Source organism: Bufo bufo, chromosome 8 (genome assembly GCF_905171765.1).
Source record: "Bufo bufo chromosome 8, aBufBuf1.1, whole genome shotgun sequence".
NCBI classification, from domain to species: Eukaryota; Metazoa; Chordata; class Amphibia; order Anura; family Bufonidae; genus Bufo; species Bufo bufo.
In genome coordinates, this window is record NC_053396.1 from 214,667,797 (window position 1) to 214,687,766 (window position 19,970).

Below are 19,970 nucleotides of genomic sequence, written 5' to 3' on the forward strand. Positions count from 1 at the left end.
TGTGGCGTTGCAAACCCTGCTTGAACGCACGGCTCATTTCGCTCCCGTTGCCGATGGGTCGGTTGTCGCTCCTGGGCTCGCTCCTACTGCCGCTCCGGTTGTTGCGCCAGAGTCTACCCCGACACCTGTTGTTGCGCCTGCGGTGTTTCGGGGTATGACCGGTTCTGCCCCTCTTCCACAGCGCTTTGGGGGAGAGCCAACTCAGTGCCGAGGTTTCCTTAACCAGGTGGGCATTTATTTCGAGTTGCTGCCACATGCCTTTCCTACTGAGAGATCAAAGGTGGGCTTCTTGATCTCGCTGCTCTCGGACAAGGCCTTGGCCTGGGCCAGCCCTTTATGGGAGAACAACAATCCGGTGGTTGCCGAGTTTTCCGGTTTTGTTGCTTCTCTTCGGAAGGTATTCGATGTGCCGGCTCGTGCTGCCTCTGCTGCGAAGCTCCTTATGTCCATCAGACAGGGTTCACGATCCGTAGCTGAATACGCCATTGAGTTTCGTACCCTGGCAGCAGAGGTGGGCTGGAATAATGAGGCTCTGGTCGCTGCTTTCTCTCATGGTCTCTCGGATGCCTTGAAGGATGAGGTTGCAGCTAAGGACCTACCAGTTGAGCTCGAGTCTCTTATTTCTTTCCTGATTTTGATTGACACCAGACTCAGGGAGAGACCTTCCTTTAAGGAGAACCTGCGGAGGTCTTCTAACAGATTGGTGCCTACGTTTGCTGTCCCACCCGTGCCTCCCTCTCCTCCCACGCCTCCTGGGGATGACTTGTCTGGGGGTGAACCCATGCAGCTGGGGTTTGCTCGCCTGTCAGAGGGGGAGAGGGCACTCCGGAGACGCGAGGGCCGATGCATGTACTGTGGTCTCGGTGGGCATTTTCGGTTGGCATGTCCGAACCGTCCGGGAAACGCTCGTACCCTGAGATCCTGTCGGGGGCAGATCTTGGGTGGAGTCTCCTCGTCCCCGGTTTCCCGTGTTGACAAACCACTGATCACTGTTGTCCTCTCCTGGGTCGGGGGCTCGGTGACGACCCAGGCGTTGGTGGACTCTGGTGCTGGTGGTTTGTTCATTGATAGTGTGTTCGCTGCCGCCAATTCCATTCCTCTGCAGGCTCGAGGTTCCCCACTGGCTCTTGAGGCGATAGACGGCAGACCCCTTCTGCCGCCACACGTGACTCATGAGACCCTTCCAGTGGGGATAGCCATTGGTGCCGTTCACAGAGAGTCAGTCTGCCTCCAGGTTATTTCGTCTCCACACTACTCGGTGGTCTTGGGGTACCCCTGGCTCCAGAAGCATAATCCGACTTTCGATTGGAGATCGGTCGAGATCCTCTCGTGGTCACCGCAGTGTGGGGCTAGTTGCATCCATGGGTCTGTCAAGTTGCTGTGTACTTCCTCGGACTCTCTGTTGCCTCCTGAATACGAGGAGTACCGGGATGTATTCGATAAGGTGCGCGCGGTTGCCCTACCTCCGCACCGCCCATACGATTGTGCCATAGAGTTACAATCTGGTGCCGTTCCTCCTCGTGGCAAAGTCTATCCACTGTCGGTAGCGGAGAATGAGGCCATGGAGGAGTACGTGAGGGAGGCGCTTTCACGCGGACACATTCGCAAATCTTCGTCCCCGGCAGGGGCTGGATTTTTCTTTGTGAAAAAGAAGGGCGGTGAGTTGAGGCCTTGCATCGATTACAGGGGTCTCAATCGCATCACGATCAAGAACGCTTACCCGATACCCTTGATTTCCGAGCTGTTCGATCGCCTTAAAGGGGCCACGGTCTTTACCAAACTCGACCTGAGGGCGGCATATAACCTGGTAAGGATCAAGGCGGGCGATGAGTGGAAGACCGCGTTTAACACCAGGACCGGTCATTACGAATCCTTGGTTATGCCCTTTGGGTTGTGCAATGCGCCCGCAGTCTTTCAGGAATTCATCAACGATGTTTTCCGTGACCTGTTGCAGCAGTGTGTGGTAGTCTATTTGGATGACATCTTGGTATATTCTGAATCCATGGAGGCCCACATTCTGGATGTCAGACGAGTGTTGCAACGGTTACGAGAGAACAAGCTGTTCGGGAAGCTTGAGAAATGCGAATTTCACCGATCCCAGGTAACCTTCTTAGGTTACATCATTTCCGCTGAGGGGTTCTCCATGGATCCTGAGAAGGTTTCGGCTGTCTTACAGTGGCCCCAGCCCAGTGGTCTTCGTTCCCTGCAGCGCTTTTTGGGCTTCGCCAATTATTATCGGAAGTTCATCAGGGACTTTTCCATGCTGGCCAAGCCTCTCACGGATCTGACCAGGAAGGGCAGTAATTCCCAGGTCTGGCCGCTCGAGGCCATCCGAGCTTTTGAGGCCCTAAAGTCCGCCTTTGTGTCGGCTCCGATTCTGTCGCATCCCAACCCTGGGTTGCCCTTTGTCCTCGAGGTGGACGCGTCTGAGACGGGAGTAGGCGCCCTTCTGTCTCAGCGTAGAACACCAGAGGGTCCTCTGCTTCCTTGTGGGTTTTACTCCCGGAAACTGTCTTCCGCGGAGTGCAACTATCAGATTGGTGACAGGGAGTTATTGGCCATCGTGCAGGCCCTTAAAGAATGGAGGCACTTGCTCGAGGGTTCGGTGGTTCCGGTTCTCATCCTGACGGACCACAAGAATCTGACCTACCTTTCTGAGGCCAAGAGATTGACACCACGTCAGGCCAGATGGGCTCTGTTCTTGTCACGTTTTAATTACGTGGTCTCCTACCTACCCGGTTCCAAGAACATCAGGGCGGATGCCTTATCACGGCAGTACTCCGAGCTGTCCAGGGAGGAGTCGATTCCGACTTCGGTCATACCTCCGAATCAGATCCTGGCCGCCATTCGCACCAGCCTGACCTCTCCCCTGGGTGAGCAGATTTTGGCGGCTCAATCTGGTGCTCCCTCTGGGAGACCCAACGGCAGATGTTTTGTGCCTGAGGAGTTGCGCACTCGGTTGTTGCGAACCTACCATAACTCCAAGACCGCGGGGCATCCTGGAAAGAATCAGCTGTCCTGGGCTGTTTCACGTCTGTTCTGGTGGCCTTCCCTACGTTCCGACATCGCCGCATATGTAGCGGCATGCTCCGTTTGTGCCCAGAGTAAGTCCCCTCGGCACCTTCCGTTGGGCCTTCTGCAACCCATAGCCACCGGGGAGCGCCCATGGTCACACCTGGGGATGGATTTCATTGTGGACCTCCCTGCATCCCGAGGCCATACGGTCATTCTCATGATTGTGGATCGGTTTTCCAAAATGTGCCACTGTGTTCCTCTCAAGAAGTTACCCTCTGCACAAGAGTTGGCCACGATTTTTGCCAGGGAGGTCTTCCGGTTGCACGGTTTGCCTAAGGAGATTGTGTCGGATCGGGGGAGTCAGTTTGTGTCCAGGTTCTGGCGCGCCTTTTGCTCCCAGTTGGGGATTCATCTCTCCTTCTCCTCGGCCTACCACCCTCAGTCCAATGGGGCCGCAGAACGATCCAATCAGGCCTTGGAGCAATTCCTTCGTTGCTATGTCTCCGATCACCAAGACAATTGGGTTGACCTCCTGCCTTGGGCTGAGTTTGCCAGGAACACGGCGGTGAACTCTTCCTCTGGGACGTCTCCCTTCATGGCCAATTATGGGTTCCAACCTGCCGTGTTACCGGAGGTATTCTCTCGCCAGGATATTCCGGCTGTGGAGGATCACCTTTCCGTCCTACGTGCTTCTTGGGTACAGATCCAGAAGTCCCTTGAGGTCTCTGCGCAGCGCCAGAGATTCCAGGCTGATCGCAGACGAGCGCCTGCTCCTTCCTACCAGGTCGGAGACCGTGTATGGTTGTCCACCCGCAACCTCAACCTTCGAGTGCCCACTCCCAAGCTGGCGCCTCGCTTTGTTGGTCCCTTCCGAGTGCTTCGCAGGGTAAACCCGGTAGCCTATGCCCTTGCGCTTCCTCCTGGCATGCGGATCTCCAACGTGTTTCATGTCTCCCTGTTGAAGCCACTGGTGTGTAATCGTTTCACTTCCTCGGTTCCTCGGCCTCGTCCGGTCCAAGTGGGCAATCGTGAGGAATATGAGGTGAGCAATATCCTGGACTCACGCCTGGTCCGCGGTCGGTTGCAGTTTTTGGTCCATTGGCGTGGTTATGGTCCAGAGGAGCGTTCCTGGGTTCCCTCCGCAGATGTCCATGCTCCTGCCTTGCTCCGAGCCTTCCACGCACGCTTCCCTCAGAAACCGTTTTGTGCTCCGCGGAGGAGGGGCCCTTGAGGGGGAGGTACTGTCATGGTCTTACCTGCTTGCTGCTCTCCTTCGTTTGACATGTGCTGGCGGCCATCTTGGGTCCTGGGTTTCTTGTAGCCTTCCACCCTGCGGCTCCTCCTTCCCCTGGGAGGAGCTGGATGCCTAGCTCATATATATAGGAGGTCTGTGGCTTCAGTTCCTTGCTTGGTCCTCTTGTGTTCACATGCTTCTAAGACTGCTGCTGCTTCTGGTTCCTGATCCTGGCTTCGTCTGACTACCCTGCTGGTTCCTGGTCCTGGCTTCGTCTGACTACCCTGCTGGTTCCTGATCCTGGCTTCGTCTGACTACCCTGCTGGTTCCTGATCCTGGCTTCGTCTGACTACCCTTCTGGTTCCTGACCTCTGGCTTCGCAAAGACTCTGCTCGGTTTCACCATCCGTTTGGACTTTTGCTTTACAGCTTTATTTTCAATAAAGCCTTCTTATTTTCATTTATCTCTTGTTGTACGTCTGGTTCATGGTTCCGTGACAAAAGGTGACTGAAGTTGCCTCTGAACATTTACTTAGATCTGCAGATAGGAGAAGGGGAAATACAGGCTGTTTGAAGGTCAGGAAGGAATCAGACCTTTATATGAAAATATTCATAATGATAGTTGCACTCTAAATATGGATTCCTATTTTAACCTTCCTTGTCTCAAATGCCGAACATATGGTTCAGTCAAAGTAATAAAGTGAAATTTGCCTTTAGGTGAGTGAAAGAAAAGCAAAATGATCTCAAATGAGCAAAACAGTAAAGAAAAGAACGTAAAAAAATTGTATAAAAATGCAGCAATCTAGTAAATTTATCAATCTGAACTGAAAATTTCCACAGTGATGAATGACATTACGGCCGCACTACGGAAAAAAAAAATGTTCTTTTTCCATTTTTCTTTATTTGGTTGTACACAAGGTTTGGTCTTGTACTTTAATGCTAATTGTTTAATATAGTTCTGTATGATTAAAATATAATTTAATGTTGTGTGAAATTACAAAATTGAATTTATTGCGGCATAATTAAGAAAGAGTCTATTAACAGCGATTGTTGAGCGGATCGACTTTCGCTACTTATCAAATTATGATCTATATTTTAAGTAATATGACTATTTTACAAGCCGAAGATGATTTAGGAGAGTCTCATTTAAATTAATTGTAAGTGCTATCAAATTATCCGATAACATCCCAGTAGCAGATTCCCATTTGTGCATCTGAGATAAATGCCACCTGTGGGTTTAGTCGAGTCTCTAATCTGCTTAATCAGTCGAAATATTGTTTTATTATCTCCTCCTTTTATCTCTAATTTCTGTCTTTATTGGGCTTTGTTAAAGTCTTTTTGACTTTTGATGAAGAAACTTGTAAACTATAGACCAATATTTCCAGCAAGTGTGCAGAGCGCCAATCTGAAAGATTTGATTCTTTCCTTAGGTCACCCCCAATGGATCAGCCATGGGATATCAAGAATTGGAAAAAAATCATTTGATTTCAATAATCAACATAATAAAGTTTTTTTTTTCCAGTAAATCAGTATATCAACCTTTACCTAGATCTCTGCTCTGTGGAAAGGCAATCTTATCTTTGAGATAGAAGTTGGCACATGTGCTATAGGCTCCTGGATCACCATCTAACCTGTGGTACAGATCAGTTTCTCGATGTTTCTAAACCATCAATCCCTCACTCCAACAGATTACATCACCAAAACCATAGTCCTATCCACTGCTGCCTAATAAATACCAGCATTATCATAGCCTGAACCGTAGACACATGGCATGTACCCCAGGGTCTATAGCAACCCTTGGTTATGTCTCCTATTTGGGTAATTTGCCCAAAACCATCTTAGCGACTTTACTCTCAATGTTCCTCTACTGCTTAAAGCCAAGAGCCAGAAGCTTTGGAGGACCACAGGGATCACCTCTTTTTATACTTCTACATGGCTGATCCACCTCTCTTGACTATTGAAGGTTCCAAGAGTGGCCTTACCATAGCAGATTTTGGGCATACTGGAGCTGGACCAAAAATATGTAGACGAGCTGTTTTTACAATGCTACCGTTTCTTAACCAGGGGGATATAGTCCTCTGATTGGAACTCCTCTTTACTGACCAGAAAGAGCATATCACTGTCTGGGAGACCTTGATGTCACACTACTTGGGTGCCATATTACCCTGTGCCACCGATCTAGGCCCATGCCTATTTAATTCAACATAAATTTTATCATTTTGGTTCTCTTGTCACCAGACCATGCTCTCCTATTTAAGGGCAGCATATTACAGAAAGAAGTCTGCATCGGAGCTATGGTTAAAATACAGTATTGTATTATGTTACAATGTATCAAACTATTTACATAAATATGCAGGATGATGATACTGTATCTCCATAGAAACACGTGCCATGTCCCAGATGTCTGGTTAACTATGTTGGCTCATATATAAATATGCAATGATGACTAATGTATGATTTTTTATCTTTACCCTTTCATCTGTACAATGCATTAATGAGTCAGACTTGTGAATGGTAACAGTAAATCTTTCTTCTATTTTTATATTAAAGGGGTTGTCTAGTTTTTACTTACCAAAGATAAAGGGGTTCTGCAGCTTTTTCTTACTGATGATCTATCCCCTGGATAGATCATCAGTATCTGATCGGCGGGGGTCCGACACCCAGGACCTCCACCGATCAGTTGTTTGAGAAAGCAGCGGTGCTGACAGTAGTACGCCGGCCTTCTCGCTGTTTCCTACAGGCCCAGTGACATCACGACTAGTATCACTGGCCTGAGCGCAGCTAAGCCCCGTTCACTTCAATTAGGCTTAGCCGTTCCCAGGCCAGTGATATTAGTCGTGAGGTCTCTGGGCCTGCGGGAAACAGCGAGAAGCCTGTGGCGCTACTGCCAGCACTGCTGCCTTCTTAAAGAGGACCTTTCATCGGTCCAAACATTGTGAACTAAGTATCATGACATATACAGCGGGGCCCGGGGATCTCACTGCACTTACTATTATCCCTGGGCGCCGCTCCGTTCTCCCGTTATGTCCTCCGGTATGTTCGGGGACTTGGTTATAGTAGGCGGAGTCTGCCCTTGTTCTGCTGGGCGTCTCCTTCTCCTAGGCTGTAGCGCTGGCCAATCGCATCGCAGAGCTCACAGCCTGGGAGAAAAAACCCTCCCAGGCTGTGAGCTCTGCGATGCGATTGGCCAGCGCTACAGCCTAGGAGAAGGAGACGCCCAGCAGAACAAGGGCAGACTCCGCCTACTATAACCAAGTCCCCTAAGTCTCCGCCTACTATAACCAAGTCCCCGAACATACCGGAGGACATAACGGGAGAACGGAGCGGCGCCCAGGGATAATAGTAAGTGCAGTGAGATCCCTGGGCGCCTCTGTATATGTCATGATACTTAGTTCACAAAGTTTGGACCGATGAAAGGTCCTCTTTAAGCAGATGATTGGCGGGGGTCCCGGGTGTCAGACCACAACGAGCAGATGCTGATGAATCTATCCAGGGTACAGAACCCCCTTAAGGCTAGGTCTTTTGTTGCACCAATGTCGTGTGACAATTTTTATAATGGCAGTCTATGGTTTCGCACTGCAACATGCGACATGCTGCGACTGCGACGCAACAGTCGTAGAAAAATCCATTTTAAATGGATTTTCTGCGACTGTTGCGTCGCAGTAGCAGCATGTTGCAGTGCGACACCATAGACTGCCATTATAAAAAAATGTTGCGCGACAAATGTCGTCCTGTAGACCTAGTCTAAAGGGGTTGCCCAGGATTAGAAAATATGGCCGCTTCCTTAAAGAAACAGCACCATACTTGCCCATGGGTTGTATTTGGCTTTACTGTTCAGCTTCACTGAAACAAATGGAGCTGAGCTGCAATACCACATGCAATCTATAAGTGGTGATATTTTTGGAAGTAAGCAGATCTATTCTTTTGATCCTGCACAGCCCCTTTAATGCGGAGGGGTCTTCTGTGCAGGATAGAGCTTGTTCTGGAGGACCCGACATGTTCATACTTCACACAGATTGACATGCAATTCTTTATTTCTCCTGCGGTGGCGCTGCAGGGAAATAAAGACTTACTGCTGGATTCACCCATAGATTACAATTTGTAAAACGGAGTTGGTGTTGATGTTGATGTTGAGATCTACAAAAGACCCTAAACCAAGGCACAGGATGCTAAAACAAACTAAAACCCAATCTTTTATTACTACTAATTACTATTATAAGTTCATTTTATTATAAATTAAATTAGAATTTGCCAAAAATATGTGATCTTGGAGGACCCTTAGCAGAACCAAGTGGTGGCTCATGTGCCTGCGTGCACCAATGTTCTGCTGTAATGGGGATTGGCATCGGGGCTGAGGGGCGCCGATTGTTGAGCTTCAACCCCCAAGTTCACACATTGAAGGGGTATGACACATTGCTAGGTTATACCATCAATGTCTCCTATCCACCTCTGGGACCTGCTCCTATCTGTAGAACAGGGACCACAGAAGTGAATGGAGAGCATCCGAGCATGCACGGCCACCCTCTGTTCACCACTATAGGAGTTCCAGCAGTCCCATAGCTGTGAATGGGGAGCACACCGTGCATGCACAGTCTGCTCTCCTTCTCTTCGGAGACAAGACCTGTACCAGACCTGTCTAGGTAGATCTAGAAATAGGACGGCACTACTCTAGCTCTCCTCCACAGACCTCAAAGGAACGTTCCCTATAGTGGCGACACTGCGGCTTGCAACAAACGTCGGCGGTGCTCCGTCTCAATTAGGTCTAACGAGTATACACCTATCAAGATGAAAGACGGCACTCACCGGGAATAGTCCAATTCTTACTTTATTGCTCCACATCAGCATAAAAACAGATAAGCAGACGGTAGGGGTGCAGGACGCCACGCGTAATTCACGCTTCCTCGGACCTCCAAGCGCGAATTACGCCAAACGGCCGTTGCCTCATGGTGCCTGTGTGGCGTCCTGCACCCCTACCGTCTGCTTATCTGTTTTTATGCTGACGTGGAGCAATAAAGTAAGAATTGGACCATTCCCGGTGAGTGCCGTCTTGATATGTGTATTTCCCCTTTATATATGTGTCCAGCCCCGATTTATGAAGCTGAACTCATGTTTGTATTGCTGTTACTTTGATTTTTATGTTTTTCTTATATTGATTTTTTTCTCTTTCCTCTTTCATTGGCTTTTATAGAACATTCATATAAAAACGTTGGCAGACGATATGGTAAGATGACGGTGAGCGGGGACGGACATTGCATGCTCCTTTACTAAACCCTCGCCACCAATGATATAACGACGCATGCGCACGACTCCTTGATGATTTTGCTCATAATCAGCGCTGTCCATTTGTCTGTTAACGCTTCATGCTTTTGGGATGTGGATCAGAATAATTTAACCTATAAGAAATCCTGCCGCTCCTAATTTCATATAATTGCCTTTTAAATGCATGCGCTGACTTTCTTGGCTAATTTTCTTCCTGACATTCTGTGATATTATAAATGTTTTGTGCTTTTTTTTTTTTTTTATGAATTCATAGTCGGCATTACTAATGCAGCTTCTAATATCAAATCATTTCAATCCGACCATTTGTGATGTTTATGCCATATTTCTGTTCTTGTTTGAATTGCTAATAATGATCACATTTGTATTTGAGAAGATGTTATAAACTGTTAAAGGGCATCTGTCAGCAGATTGGTAACGGAATGCTTGGTCCCATGTTCATATGGACTCGTGTTGCTGAGAAAAATGCAGATGAGCCTCAAGGAGCAACGGGGGCGTCACCTTTACTCCTAGAGGCTCTGCTCTCTCTGCAACTGCCACGCCCCCTGCACTTTGATTGACAGGACCTGGCAGTGAAAATGGCATTATGCCTGGCCCTGTCAATCAAGGAGGGCACGGCAGTTGCAGAGAAAGTTGTGCCTCTAGGAGTAAGGCCTCCTGCACACGACCGTATGGCTTTTTCTGTGTTTTGCAGTCTGTTTTTCACGGATCCGTTGTTCCGTTTTCTGTTTCTGTTGTGTTTCCGTTTCTGTTCCGTTTTTCCGTACGGCATACACAGTATACAGTAATTACATAGATAAAATTGGGCTGGGCATAACATTTTCCATAGATGGTTCCGCAAAAAACGGAACTGAAACGGAAGACATACGGATGCATTTCCGTATGTGTTCCGTTTTTTGCGGACCCGTTGACTTGAATGGAGCCACGGAACGTGATTTGCGGGCAATAATAGGACATGTTCTATCTTTAAACGGAACGGAAAAAACGGAAATACATTTCGTTTTTTTTGCGGAACCATTGAAATGAATGGTTCCGTATACGGTCCGTATACGGATCGCAAAAAACGGCCAGTAAACTGGGGGAAAAAAAACGGTTGTGTGCAGGAGGAGTAATGGCAACGCCCCCGTTGCTCCTAGAGGCTCACCTGCATAAATGAAAACATCCCTTTTCTCAGCAGTGCGGGCACATATGAACATGGGACCAACACGGACGCCTTCAGCTGCCAACCGCACATGCAAAAGGTCAGCCAGGGTCATAGGTAAAAATCTGCCGACCGATGCCCTTTAACCCCCAGCGTTATACATTTAATCATGCAGGGCTGCCCTGGGGTGATGTCTGCCAGGACATACCTCTTCTATAGAAGGGCTACAATGAATTGGAAAACAGAGGTGTTGCTATAAATCCTAATAAAAGACCTATAAAGACTTATAATGTCTGCTGAACGGAGTAAAAAAAATGGACTGATGCGATTGTCTTTAGTTTTTTTAGTTTTTTTGCATATCGACCAAGTAGTTCTACATTAAACCTACTGCTAAATGATGCCATAAAAATACATGAAGATATTGCACATTAATCTCACAATGTCACTTCAACAAATCAATTAAAAAGTTGAGTCTCCAAAAAATGGGGTAGGTGTAAAAACAAACTAAAACTAAAATAAAAAATAACACACTGCATGGAGAAAGCCGAACTTGGCCTCATCCTAAGTGGTTAAAGGGACATTAGGGCAGTCCCATAGAGATGAATGGAGGGCTGGTGTGCGTGCTTCAGCAACATCCCATTCACGTACTCCTGATCGTTGGGGTCCCCGTGCTCAGATCCCCCCAGATCGACCAGTTATCCCCTATCCAGTGAACAGGTTTAACTTTTTATTAGTGGAAAACCCCCCAAAAAACTGTAGTACAGAAATTTAGTCCTGGGCCTCTACTGAACCCCGAGAAAGCAGCCACTCCTAGGCGCCCTCTGCATGGGAGAGCTGTTAGCATACCCATATGATGCCAGGGGTGCACCACCAATGAGACCAGGTGAAGCGATTGCCATAGGCAGCACCAGGTAGGTGCACAGTATGTGTCACTGTATTAAAGGGGTTATCCCATCTTAGACAATGGGGGCATATCACTAGGATATGCCCCTATTGTCTGATAGGTGCGGGTCCCACCTCTGGGACCCGCACCTACAAGAACAAAGCGTAAAAAGTTGAGGAGGGCGCACTGTGCATGCGCACCCGCCCTCCATTCATTTCTATGAAGCCGCCGAAATTAGCCAAGTGCTGGCTCGGCTATTTTCGTCGGCCCCATAGAAATGAATGGGAGCGGTGGCCGTGCAAGGCGGAGAGGCGGGGAGCTGCGCCTGGTGGTGGACAGACCCTGGGAAACCCGGGGTCCTCCAGTCACAACTCTCCCCAGCTCCGTTCTCCTTGTAGGTGCGGGTCCCACCTATAAGACAATGGGGGCATATCCTAGCGATATGGCCCCCATTGTCTAAGATGGGATAACCCCTTTTAGCTCTGTATGTAATGTTTTCCAAGTATGTCTTTAACAGTAGGGCTGAAGGGAAGGGGTTAATGTAGCATAAACTGTGAATGTCTGACATAATGTATAGAGGATACAAAAGTGAGCTAATAACTAAAAAGTACCATCCAAACTGTGCCCGTAGCCAGCCCCGATCCCTCAGAACTATACCTACACTTTATTCTTCTGTGAAAGTGAAAAATAAAAGTTTGAGTATTTTAAAGTATCCTAATAGAACTAAAAAAAAGATAGAAAAATTACAATAAATGGAAAAAATAGTACAAATGACCTCTGACAGGCAACACTATGGCCGCTAAACAGGTGTGCGATCATTCAGGATCGAAGTACTTGACTCGTTAAAGGACTAATAAGAAGTGCAGCAGCAGATGGCTCTGTGCCCCGTGTGCCGTCATGGAGTTCACCTCCAGTCCTCCTTGTCAGAATAATTTTCTCTGCCATGAAAAAAACAACTCATACCTGCTCTAAGGATGTAAATGTATCCGACGCGGATAAACTGCTTTATCTCATCATTAAATTCAAGGCTTGAAATTACAGAAAGAAGCCGGTAAATAATGGACCGGATTAAGATATAAGCTGCAAATGAGCCGAGAAACTGGGATTTAAGGGAGCCTTTAATTATAACAAACAGTAGATAGAAAAGTCTTATGTAAGCAGGGACCCACAGCACACACCAGAAGGAGCCCCTCTGACCGTCTGTATAAACCACAAGGCACTCTCCGTAAGCAGGGGTGCACCTAGCCATTCTGCTGCTGGGGGCAAAAATTGAAACAGCCCCGCTCCCCCATACCAAATTCTCAACCTAACCCCTTCCCTCCTAACATTACATGTATCACTACAGAACATACAGGGTAATACAGCCCCACATGCGTCTTACATCCAGTGACGTCTCCTCTGATGCAGATGTCCTTTTTCCTCATCTTCTCCGTCCAGACCAGACCACCATGATGACTTCTTTCACCCATTTCTCGTCTCTGCCAAAAAAAGCATCTTAGTTTCCTACTTTTCCCATCATCCTCCCACCTTCTGGACAAATCATCCTGCCACCCCCAATAATGTGCCCACTGCCCCCCTGATAATACTAGCACCATGCAGATAATGCCCTTCAATAATTGTTGGAACAAAGTGTCCTAAAATGATTGCGCCCAGCAAATAGTGTCCCTGACACCAATAGTGTAAACATAATGTCCCCCAAAATTAACTGTGCTAAGCTTATACTGTGCCAGGGTGCCCCCAGAGTAATAGTGCTCCCATAGTCTCAACTAATAATTATCTGCCAGAGCACACTTGGTGGTAATAGAGCCCCCAACAGTACTAATGTTCCCACTGTACCCCAGAAGTAATAATGCCCCTATAGTGCCCATACTAGTAATCATGTCCCCCAGTAGTAATAAAGCCCATCATAATGCCCCACAGTAGAAATAATTCCCCTTATAAAGTGACAGTAGAAACATGCCCCCTTAAAATGAGCATCAGAACAAAAACAATCTCCCCTTATAATGTGTGCCAGTGCAAAAAAAGTCCTCTAATAATGTGTACTAGTACAAAAATGCCCCTGTTCTGTGTGCCAGTACAAAAAAAAACTTTTTAGTGCCCCCAGTTAAGCTAATGTACCCATAGTACCCCCATAAAGTCTGAAAGTATTAAATACCCCTTTTATAATGACCCCAAGTCAATTCCCCCATAGTGCTCCATTGGTTTCCACAGATCGCCGCGAAACCTCCGGAGGCGGCGGCGTCTGAAAAAATCAAGGTGGATGCTGGCCCCAGCTGAGGTACGAATAAAGAGACTCCGTTCCAAGATGTCATGAAGTCCTTCCACATGGCCAGATCGGCCATGGCTTGGGCGTCCAGAGTGATGAGGCTGTCTTGCTCGGGGGCTGAGGGGAGTAACTGAAGGAGCCTGCACATGAATGCCCTGCCCTGGGGCATGACTTTGGTGGCAAAATTGAGCATGCCTAGTAGGGACTGCAACTCGACCTTGGCGCACGTCCTGCTGCCTGCTGCCGTTGAGATGGCCTCCTTGATTTTTACTAACTTCTCAGTTGGCAACCTGGCCTCCATCTTCCCTGTGTCCAAGATTATGCCCAGGAAGGTAATTACCGTCACGGGGCCTTCCGTTTTTGAGGTTGCCACCGGAACATTGAGTTGGCTGAACAGCCGCAGCAGAGCCTGGAGCTTGCAAGGCTGGCGGTCTGGGCTTTCGATTAGAAGAAAGTCATCCAAGTAATGGATGACCATAGGGCAATCGCAGTGGTTGACCAGCATCCAGTGCAATGCCTGAGCGAACTGGTCGAACAGCCAGGGACTGCTCTTGGACCCGAACGTCAGGCGATTGGCAAAGAAATACTGGTCTTGCCACTTGATGCCATAGAACCTCCAAAGCTGTGGATGAATGGGCAGCAATTTAAAGGCATCGGCGATATCCGCCTTGGCCAACCATGCCCCCCGACCCACTTGGAGAATCAGTTGAATGGCCTCGTCTATGGTGGCGTAACTCGTGGAAAACTCCTTGGATGGCACTAAGGAGTTGAGACTGGGTGTAACAGTCCTACAGGCTCACCTGAGTCAGAGGACCGCTGGCTGGAGGTAGGAGTGGAGCCCAGTGGCAAGGACCGCAGGCAGGTAGTAAGCGTGGTCAGACAATCCGGATGGCAACGGTGGTAGCAGTTCAGTAGGTAGGGATAAGGCAGAAGAGTAGTCAGTAGGCAGGCGGTGGGTCAGGGCAGGCGGCAGTAAGCGTGGTCAGACAATCCGGATGGCAACGGTGGTAGCAGTTCAGTAGGTAGGGATAAGGCAGAAGAGTAGTCGGTAGGCAATTCCTGGTCAGCAGTGGACTTCCAGCAGTAGCAAGAGCAACAGATGAGGAGAAGCTTGATCAAGGCTCAGGAGCTCAATAATCAGCAAACTGGAGTGCAAGGGGCTGGACTATAAAGGGAAGTACCAGGTGTGGGGAATCAAGGGTAATGAGCAAGGCTAGGCAAGACTGAGGTTAACTAATAGGCTTCAGGGAGGAATGTCCAGAGAGGACGGTAGCCTAGTAAGCAGGGCTACCGCCTGGGATGTGGCTGGTCACGGGTTCGAATCCCGACACTGGGTGTCCTGGAGCCATGAGGTGCCGACAAGTCATAGATGAGACGAATGGTATGAAGGGAAAGGGGCCGATGAGAAACCCCTTCTCCAATTCTGACCTGATCAGAGTCCCCACCGGCTCGGGATCCCTGGTTGCGGACAGCAGATTGGGCCCTTCCCAAGAGGCTTGTGGGAGAGCTACCAGACCCGTGTGGAACCCGATGGTGAACCCGGAAATCAGGAACTGTACCAACTGAGGGCTGTGATGCTTGCGCAACAGGGATTCTAGCAGAACCACATTGACCCCGTTTAGTCAGGATGGCCTTGCTCTTTGTGGACACGCCGTCTGCGGGTGAGCCCTGAAACAGCCTGCGCACACATGAAGGGCCCTGCATTTGTTGTAGTAACAAGCCTCCTGATTAAAATTATTACACACCTGGCTGTTGCCCAGGAAGACTATTGGCCGACCTAGTTTGTCCGTGGCTGAGCCAGGCCGTTGGAGGGACCCGGAGCTACTGCGAAGGGATCTGCCCTGGGAAGTGGAGGGACCTGTATTGGGGCACCAATCAGCGGAGTGGGCGATGGACTGGCATGATGCACACGCCGGGGCCCTGAGGCCCGCGAAATGTCCATGGCCGCCCAGTTCGTGATGTGCTGGAATTGGACCAGTGAGGCGGCGGCTTTTGCTGAAAAGGAGCGATGGTAATCGTAGAATGCCTGCCCACCGTACTTGTGGCCCAAGTCCGTGACCCTGTAAAGGTACGTGTCCAACTCCTCCCGCCTCTCAGGATGGACAGAGCAGATGACATCCCTGAATAAACTAAACGCGAGGACGAACTCCGTGATGGTTAATTTTTTGTTTAGGCGGGGATCCCTAGCTTTGAGGACGATGGACATGTCGCCGCAAGCTATAGTTTTGCTCTCTACCGTGTCGTGGGTAGCTATCAGGATGGATGCCAGATTGATGTCCTTGCCCTCTAAAATATCCTTTTTGATGTTGCTGGGGATGAAGTGGGCTGGAGCTACCTCGGGTGCGCAAAGGACCCTACCTGGGGGAACGAGCCCTGCAGTGGAGGCTACAGGCAAAGGTGAGGCGGAACGTTCGGATGCCAGCCCCTGGTGGGACTCGACGGCCAGGAGTCTGGACTGCACGTCCGAGACTGAGGAGGCAATGGTGTTCATCATGGCATGTAACTGTGTCAGAGACACTTGCAAAGTGGACATGGAGACTTGCTCCAAGTCCGGGGCCGCTGGTTAAGCCATGAGCAGTCTATATAATTCTGCTTTCCGGGCGGAAGCGGGGTGTTGGATCCCTCTCCTGTTGAGTTCCGCAATTAACTTCGCAATTGTCCAACTCCTTAGTGATGAGGAGCTGGGCCGCTCGGATGCGGGTGTCTCAGGAATGGATAGGGCTTCCTCGATGTCCGAAATATGCGACATACTGCGGCTGCGAGGTGACAAACAAAATTAATAGCTGAGCTGGAGGCCCCGCATTATACGAAGGCGACACCCGAGCCGTGAATGGTGGTAACAGAAAACTAGAGCGGGCGAGTGCCTAGTGCTGTGAAACGGGTGCTACTGTGGAGGACCTTACCAGACTAAGGCGTGAAATGACGTAAGAGCTACAAGGACGTGGCTTCCGACAGGGGGTTTAAAAAACATAAAATAGAACATCAAACCTGGGATCGTACCGTAGGAAAAGAATCGAGTCTGAAGCGACAGAAAATAGTAATTAACAGCGTGAACCTGATCTGTAACAGGTAACGGATGAAATGCTATAAACGTAAGCCCGAAGCATAACGGGCAACAGATGAAAAAGAGAAACGTAAGCCTGAAACGTAACAGGCAACAGTCATGGTACAGTAGAAACGTAAGCCTGAAACATAAACAGGCAACAGTCATGATATATTAGAACGTAAGCCTGAAGAGCAAAAGGCAACAAACATGGTATGTTAGAAACGTAAGCCTGAAACGTAACAGGCAACAGATGAGAAAAAACGTAAGCCTGAAACGTAACAGGCAACAGTCGTGGTACAGTGGATACGTAAGCCTGAAACGTAACAGGCAACATGATATATTAGAAACGTAAGCCTGAAACGTAACAGGCAACAGATAAATGAAAACGTAAGCCTGAAACGTAACAGGCAACAGATAAATGAAAGCGTAAGCCTGAAACGTAACAGGCAACAAATGATACATTGCAATATGTGAGCCGCTTGCAGCGTGACTGGCAACAAAAGATGACGTGAGCTTGAACGTGACGGGCGACAGATAATACATTGAACAAAAAAACGTGAGACTGAACCGTGGCAGGCACCCGACATGGTGGGACGTGAACGTAAACCTGGAGCGTGCTAGGCTGAAAGGTCAACAACACATGAATCTGAAAGTGTCAGGCCAATGGGGAAGACGGAGCGAACGCCCGGGCGGAACAGGCCGTGGATGGCAAGAGGCGAGAATCGACCATCGACACCTAGGCCCGACACGTAACAGCGACAGCGTGCTATCGACCGACAAGATAGTGAAGCAAACATGGTGAAATGGACGGGACGTGATCTGGGCCGTGACTGGAGACGACCCGGTGACTAGGAAGTGACCCTGACGCGGGTGACGAGGGTTTGGAAGTTGCATTGCAGCGTGGACTGAGACACGGCAAGTGTGCGGGAAGAGCAGCAGTTACCGGAAATATCCGTGGATGTGGCGAAGTGGAAGAGCGATGGTTGGATCAGACGGCACCAATGAGAGCAACCTGGCTGACGAGAGCCGCTAGAGTGATGCTGCACCCGGGGTCTGCAAAACAATTGATGACGTGAAGGGGAGAATATGCAGACCAGAACGCGCCCGCCAATAACTTGACATATGTACGTGATTTAATGATTTGATTGTGTCAAGGGAGGAGAATGGTACTAGGACTAGGATGACAGACACAGTCTGACATTCCTGGTGATTGCGCAGACCTCAGCAGCGCCTGAGACCCGGGTGCCTTTCAAGATTTAAATGTGTTTTTTTTTTTTAACTTAACAGTCGCCGGCTAGCAGCTGCGGTGGAGTGGAAGCGGCACCCCTGGGCGGCCCCGGCTCCGGACGGACCTATCCCCTGGATGAATGGGCCGGACCGACGTGAGAGCCGAGAAGGGGAGCCCATCACGTGACTCACATCCCGCCCGAACACTCCCATGGAGCCGCGCCCCCCCCCCACCGCACCACCGGTACCACCCCGCCCCCAGCGTGTGTGCCGGGCAAGGGAAGCACCGGCGATGCGACAGGAACGCAGACCGGAAACCAGGGAGAGAGCGAGCCCGGGCAGGCCGAATCACGTGACCGCAGGGGGGAGGACCCCCACGGTGTTGCCGGGCAACGGAGACGCCACGCGGCACGCCCGGGAGGCAGCCGTGCCTTGTGGGTGCGAGAGGAGGACACGTTGTTGCCGGGCAACCAGGACGCCGCGGCGGACCTCACGCCCGGCGCCCCACGCGACCCCCCCCCCTGTATGCTTGCTCCGGAAGCGGAGGTCGGCCGTGAGGGAGACGCCTGGAATGGAGCGCCGCGGCGTGGAGGGTGAGTGACGGCAGTGAATATAAAAGAACTTACCCGACCGTCAAGTGCGGAAGACGGAGGACCGGAGGCACTATGACGGGACTTACTTACCTGTCGAGCGACGCTGTTGTGAGGGGCGTAACGTTCGTGGCGGGAAGGTACCGAAAACGCACGCAAATGAGGAGAGGGCGTGCCTCCTTTTAAGTGCGCCTACGCCCCTCCCACAAATGCAGGCTGACATGTCAGCCTTAAGCTACTTATATTCCTGTACATAGAAGGCAGTATTATAGTAGTTATATTCTTGTACATAGGAGGCAGTATTATAGTAGTTATATTCTTGTACACAGGGGCCAGTATTATAGTAGTTATATTCTTGTACATAGGCACAGTATTATAGTAGTTATATTCTTGTACATAGGAGCAGTATTATAGTAGTTATATTCTTGTACATAGGGGGCAGTATTATAGTATTTATATTCTTGTACATAGGAGAAGTATTATAGTAGTTATAGTCTTGTACATAGGAACAGTATTATACTACTATTATAACTACTATTATAGTAGTTATATTCCTGAACATAGGAGGCAGTATTATAGTAGTTATATTCATGTACATAGGAGCAGTATTATAGTAGTTATATTCTTGTTCATAGGAGGCAGTATTATAGTAGTTATATTCTTGTACATAGGAGCAGTATTATAGTAGTTAAATTTATATAGAATATAAGCAGTAGTTATAGAGTCATACAGGCGATCGTTGGCAGGGAGCAGTTTCTTCTCAGAAATTGCCTGCTCGCTAGAAATGGACACAGCTGCTATTACATGCAGCGATCTCTACGCCATCGCTCCCCCCCCCCATGCTGACTAGTGGTTTGCTTGTGGCAAATCGTGATTAGTCAGTACGATCTTCAGCTGCCAAATCATGATCTTTCAGCATACTGAAAGACCACGACTGCCCGAAGAACGAGCATTTGCTCGTTCATCGGACAATTGGCGGCAGTATTACATTGTGAGATCATCGCAGTATTACTACGAATGCTCATTGGCGATCATCTGGCAGAATGTAATACCGCCTTTAACCCCTTAAGGACCCTGCTATTTTTCACCTTAAGGGCCAGGCCATTTTTAGCAAATCTGACATGTCTCTTTATGTGGTAAAAACTTTAAGGCCCCTTTCACACGGGCGAGTATTCCGCGCGGGTGCAATGCGTGAGTTGATCGCATTGCACCCGCACTGAATCCTGACCCATTCATTTCTATGGGGCTGTGCACATAAGCGGTGATTTTCACGCATCACTTGTGCGTTGAGT

At 49.2% G+C, this 19,970-nt stretch overlaps 1 protein-coding gene across 4 annotated transcripts in view; it reads left to right on the forward strand.

The window, feature by feature from the left end:
• The window catches only part of DIAPH2 (diaphanous related formin 2), a 1,253,176-nt gene that overhangs the window by 59,398 nt on the left and 1,173,808 nt on the right, over positions 1–19,970 (forward strand). For 3 of the 4 annotated variants that reach the window (XM_040442348.1, XM_040442347.1, XM_040442350.1), the window contains exon 2: positions 9,437–9,469. The exons of the other annotated variant lie outside the window; for it this stretch is intronic. In XM_040442348.1, coding sequence (XP_040298282.1) covers positions 9,437–9,469 — 33 coding nt within the window. The remainder of the gene's footprint in view (positions 1–9,436; positions 9,470–19,970) is intronic. 4 annotated transcript variants of the gene reach the window in all.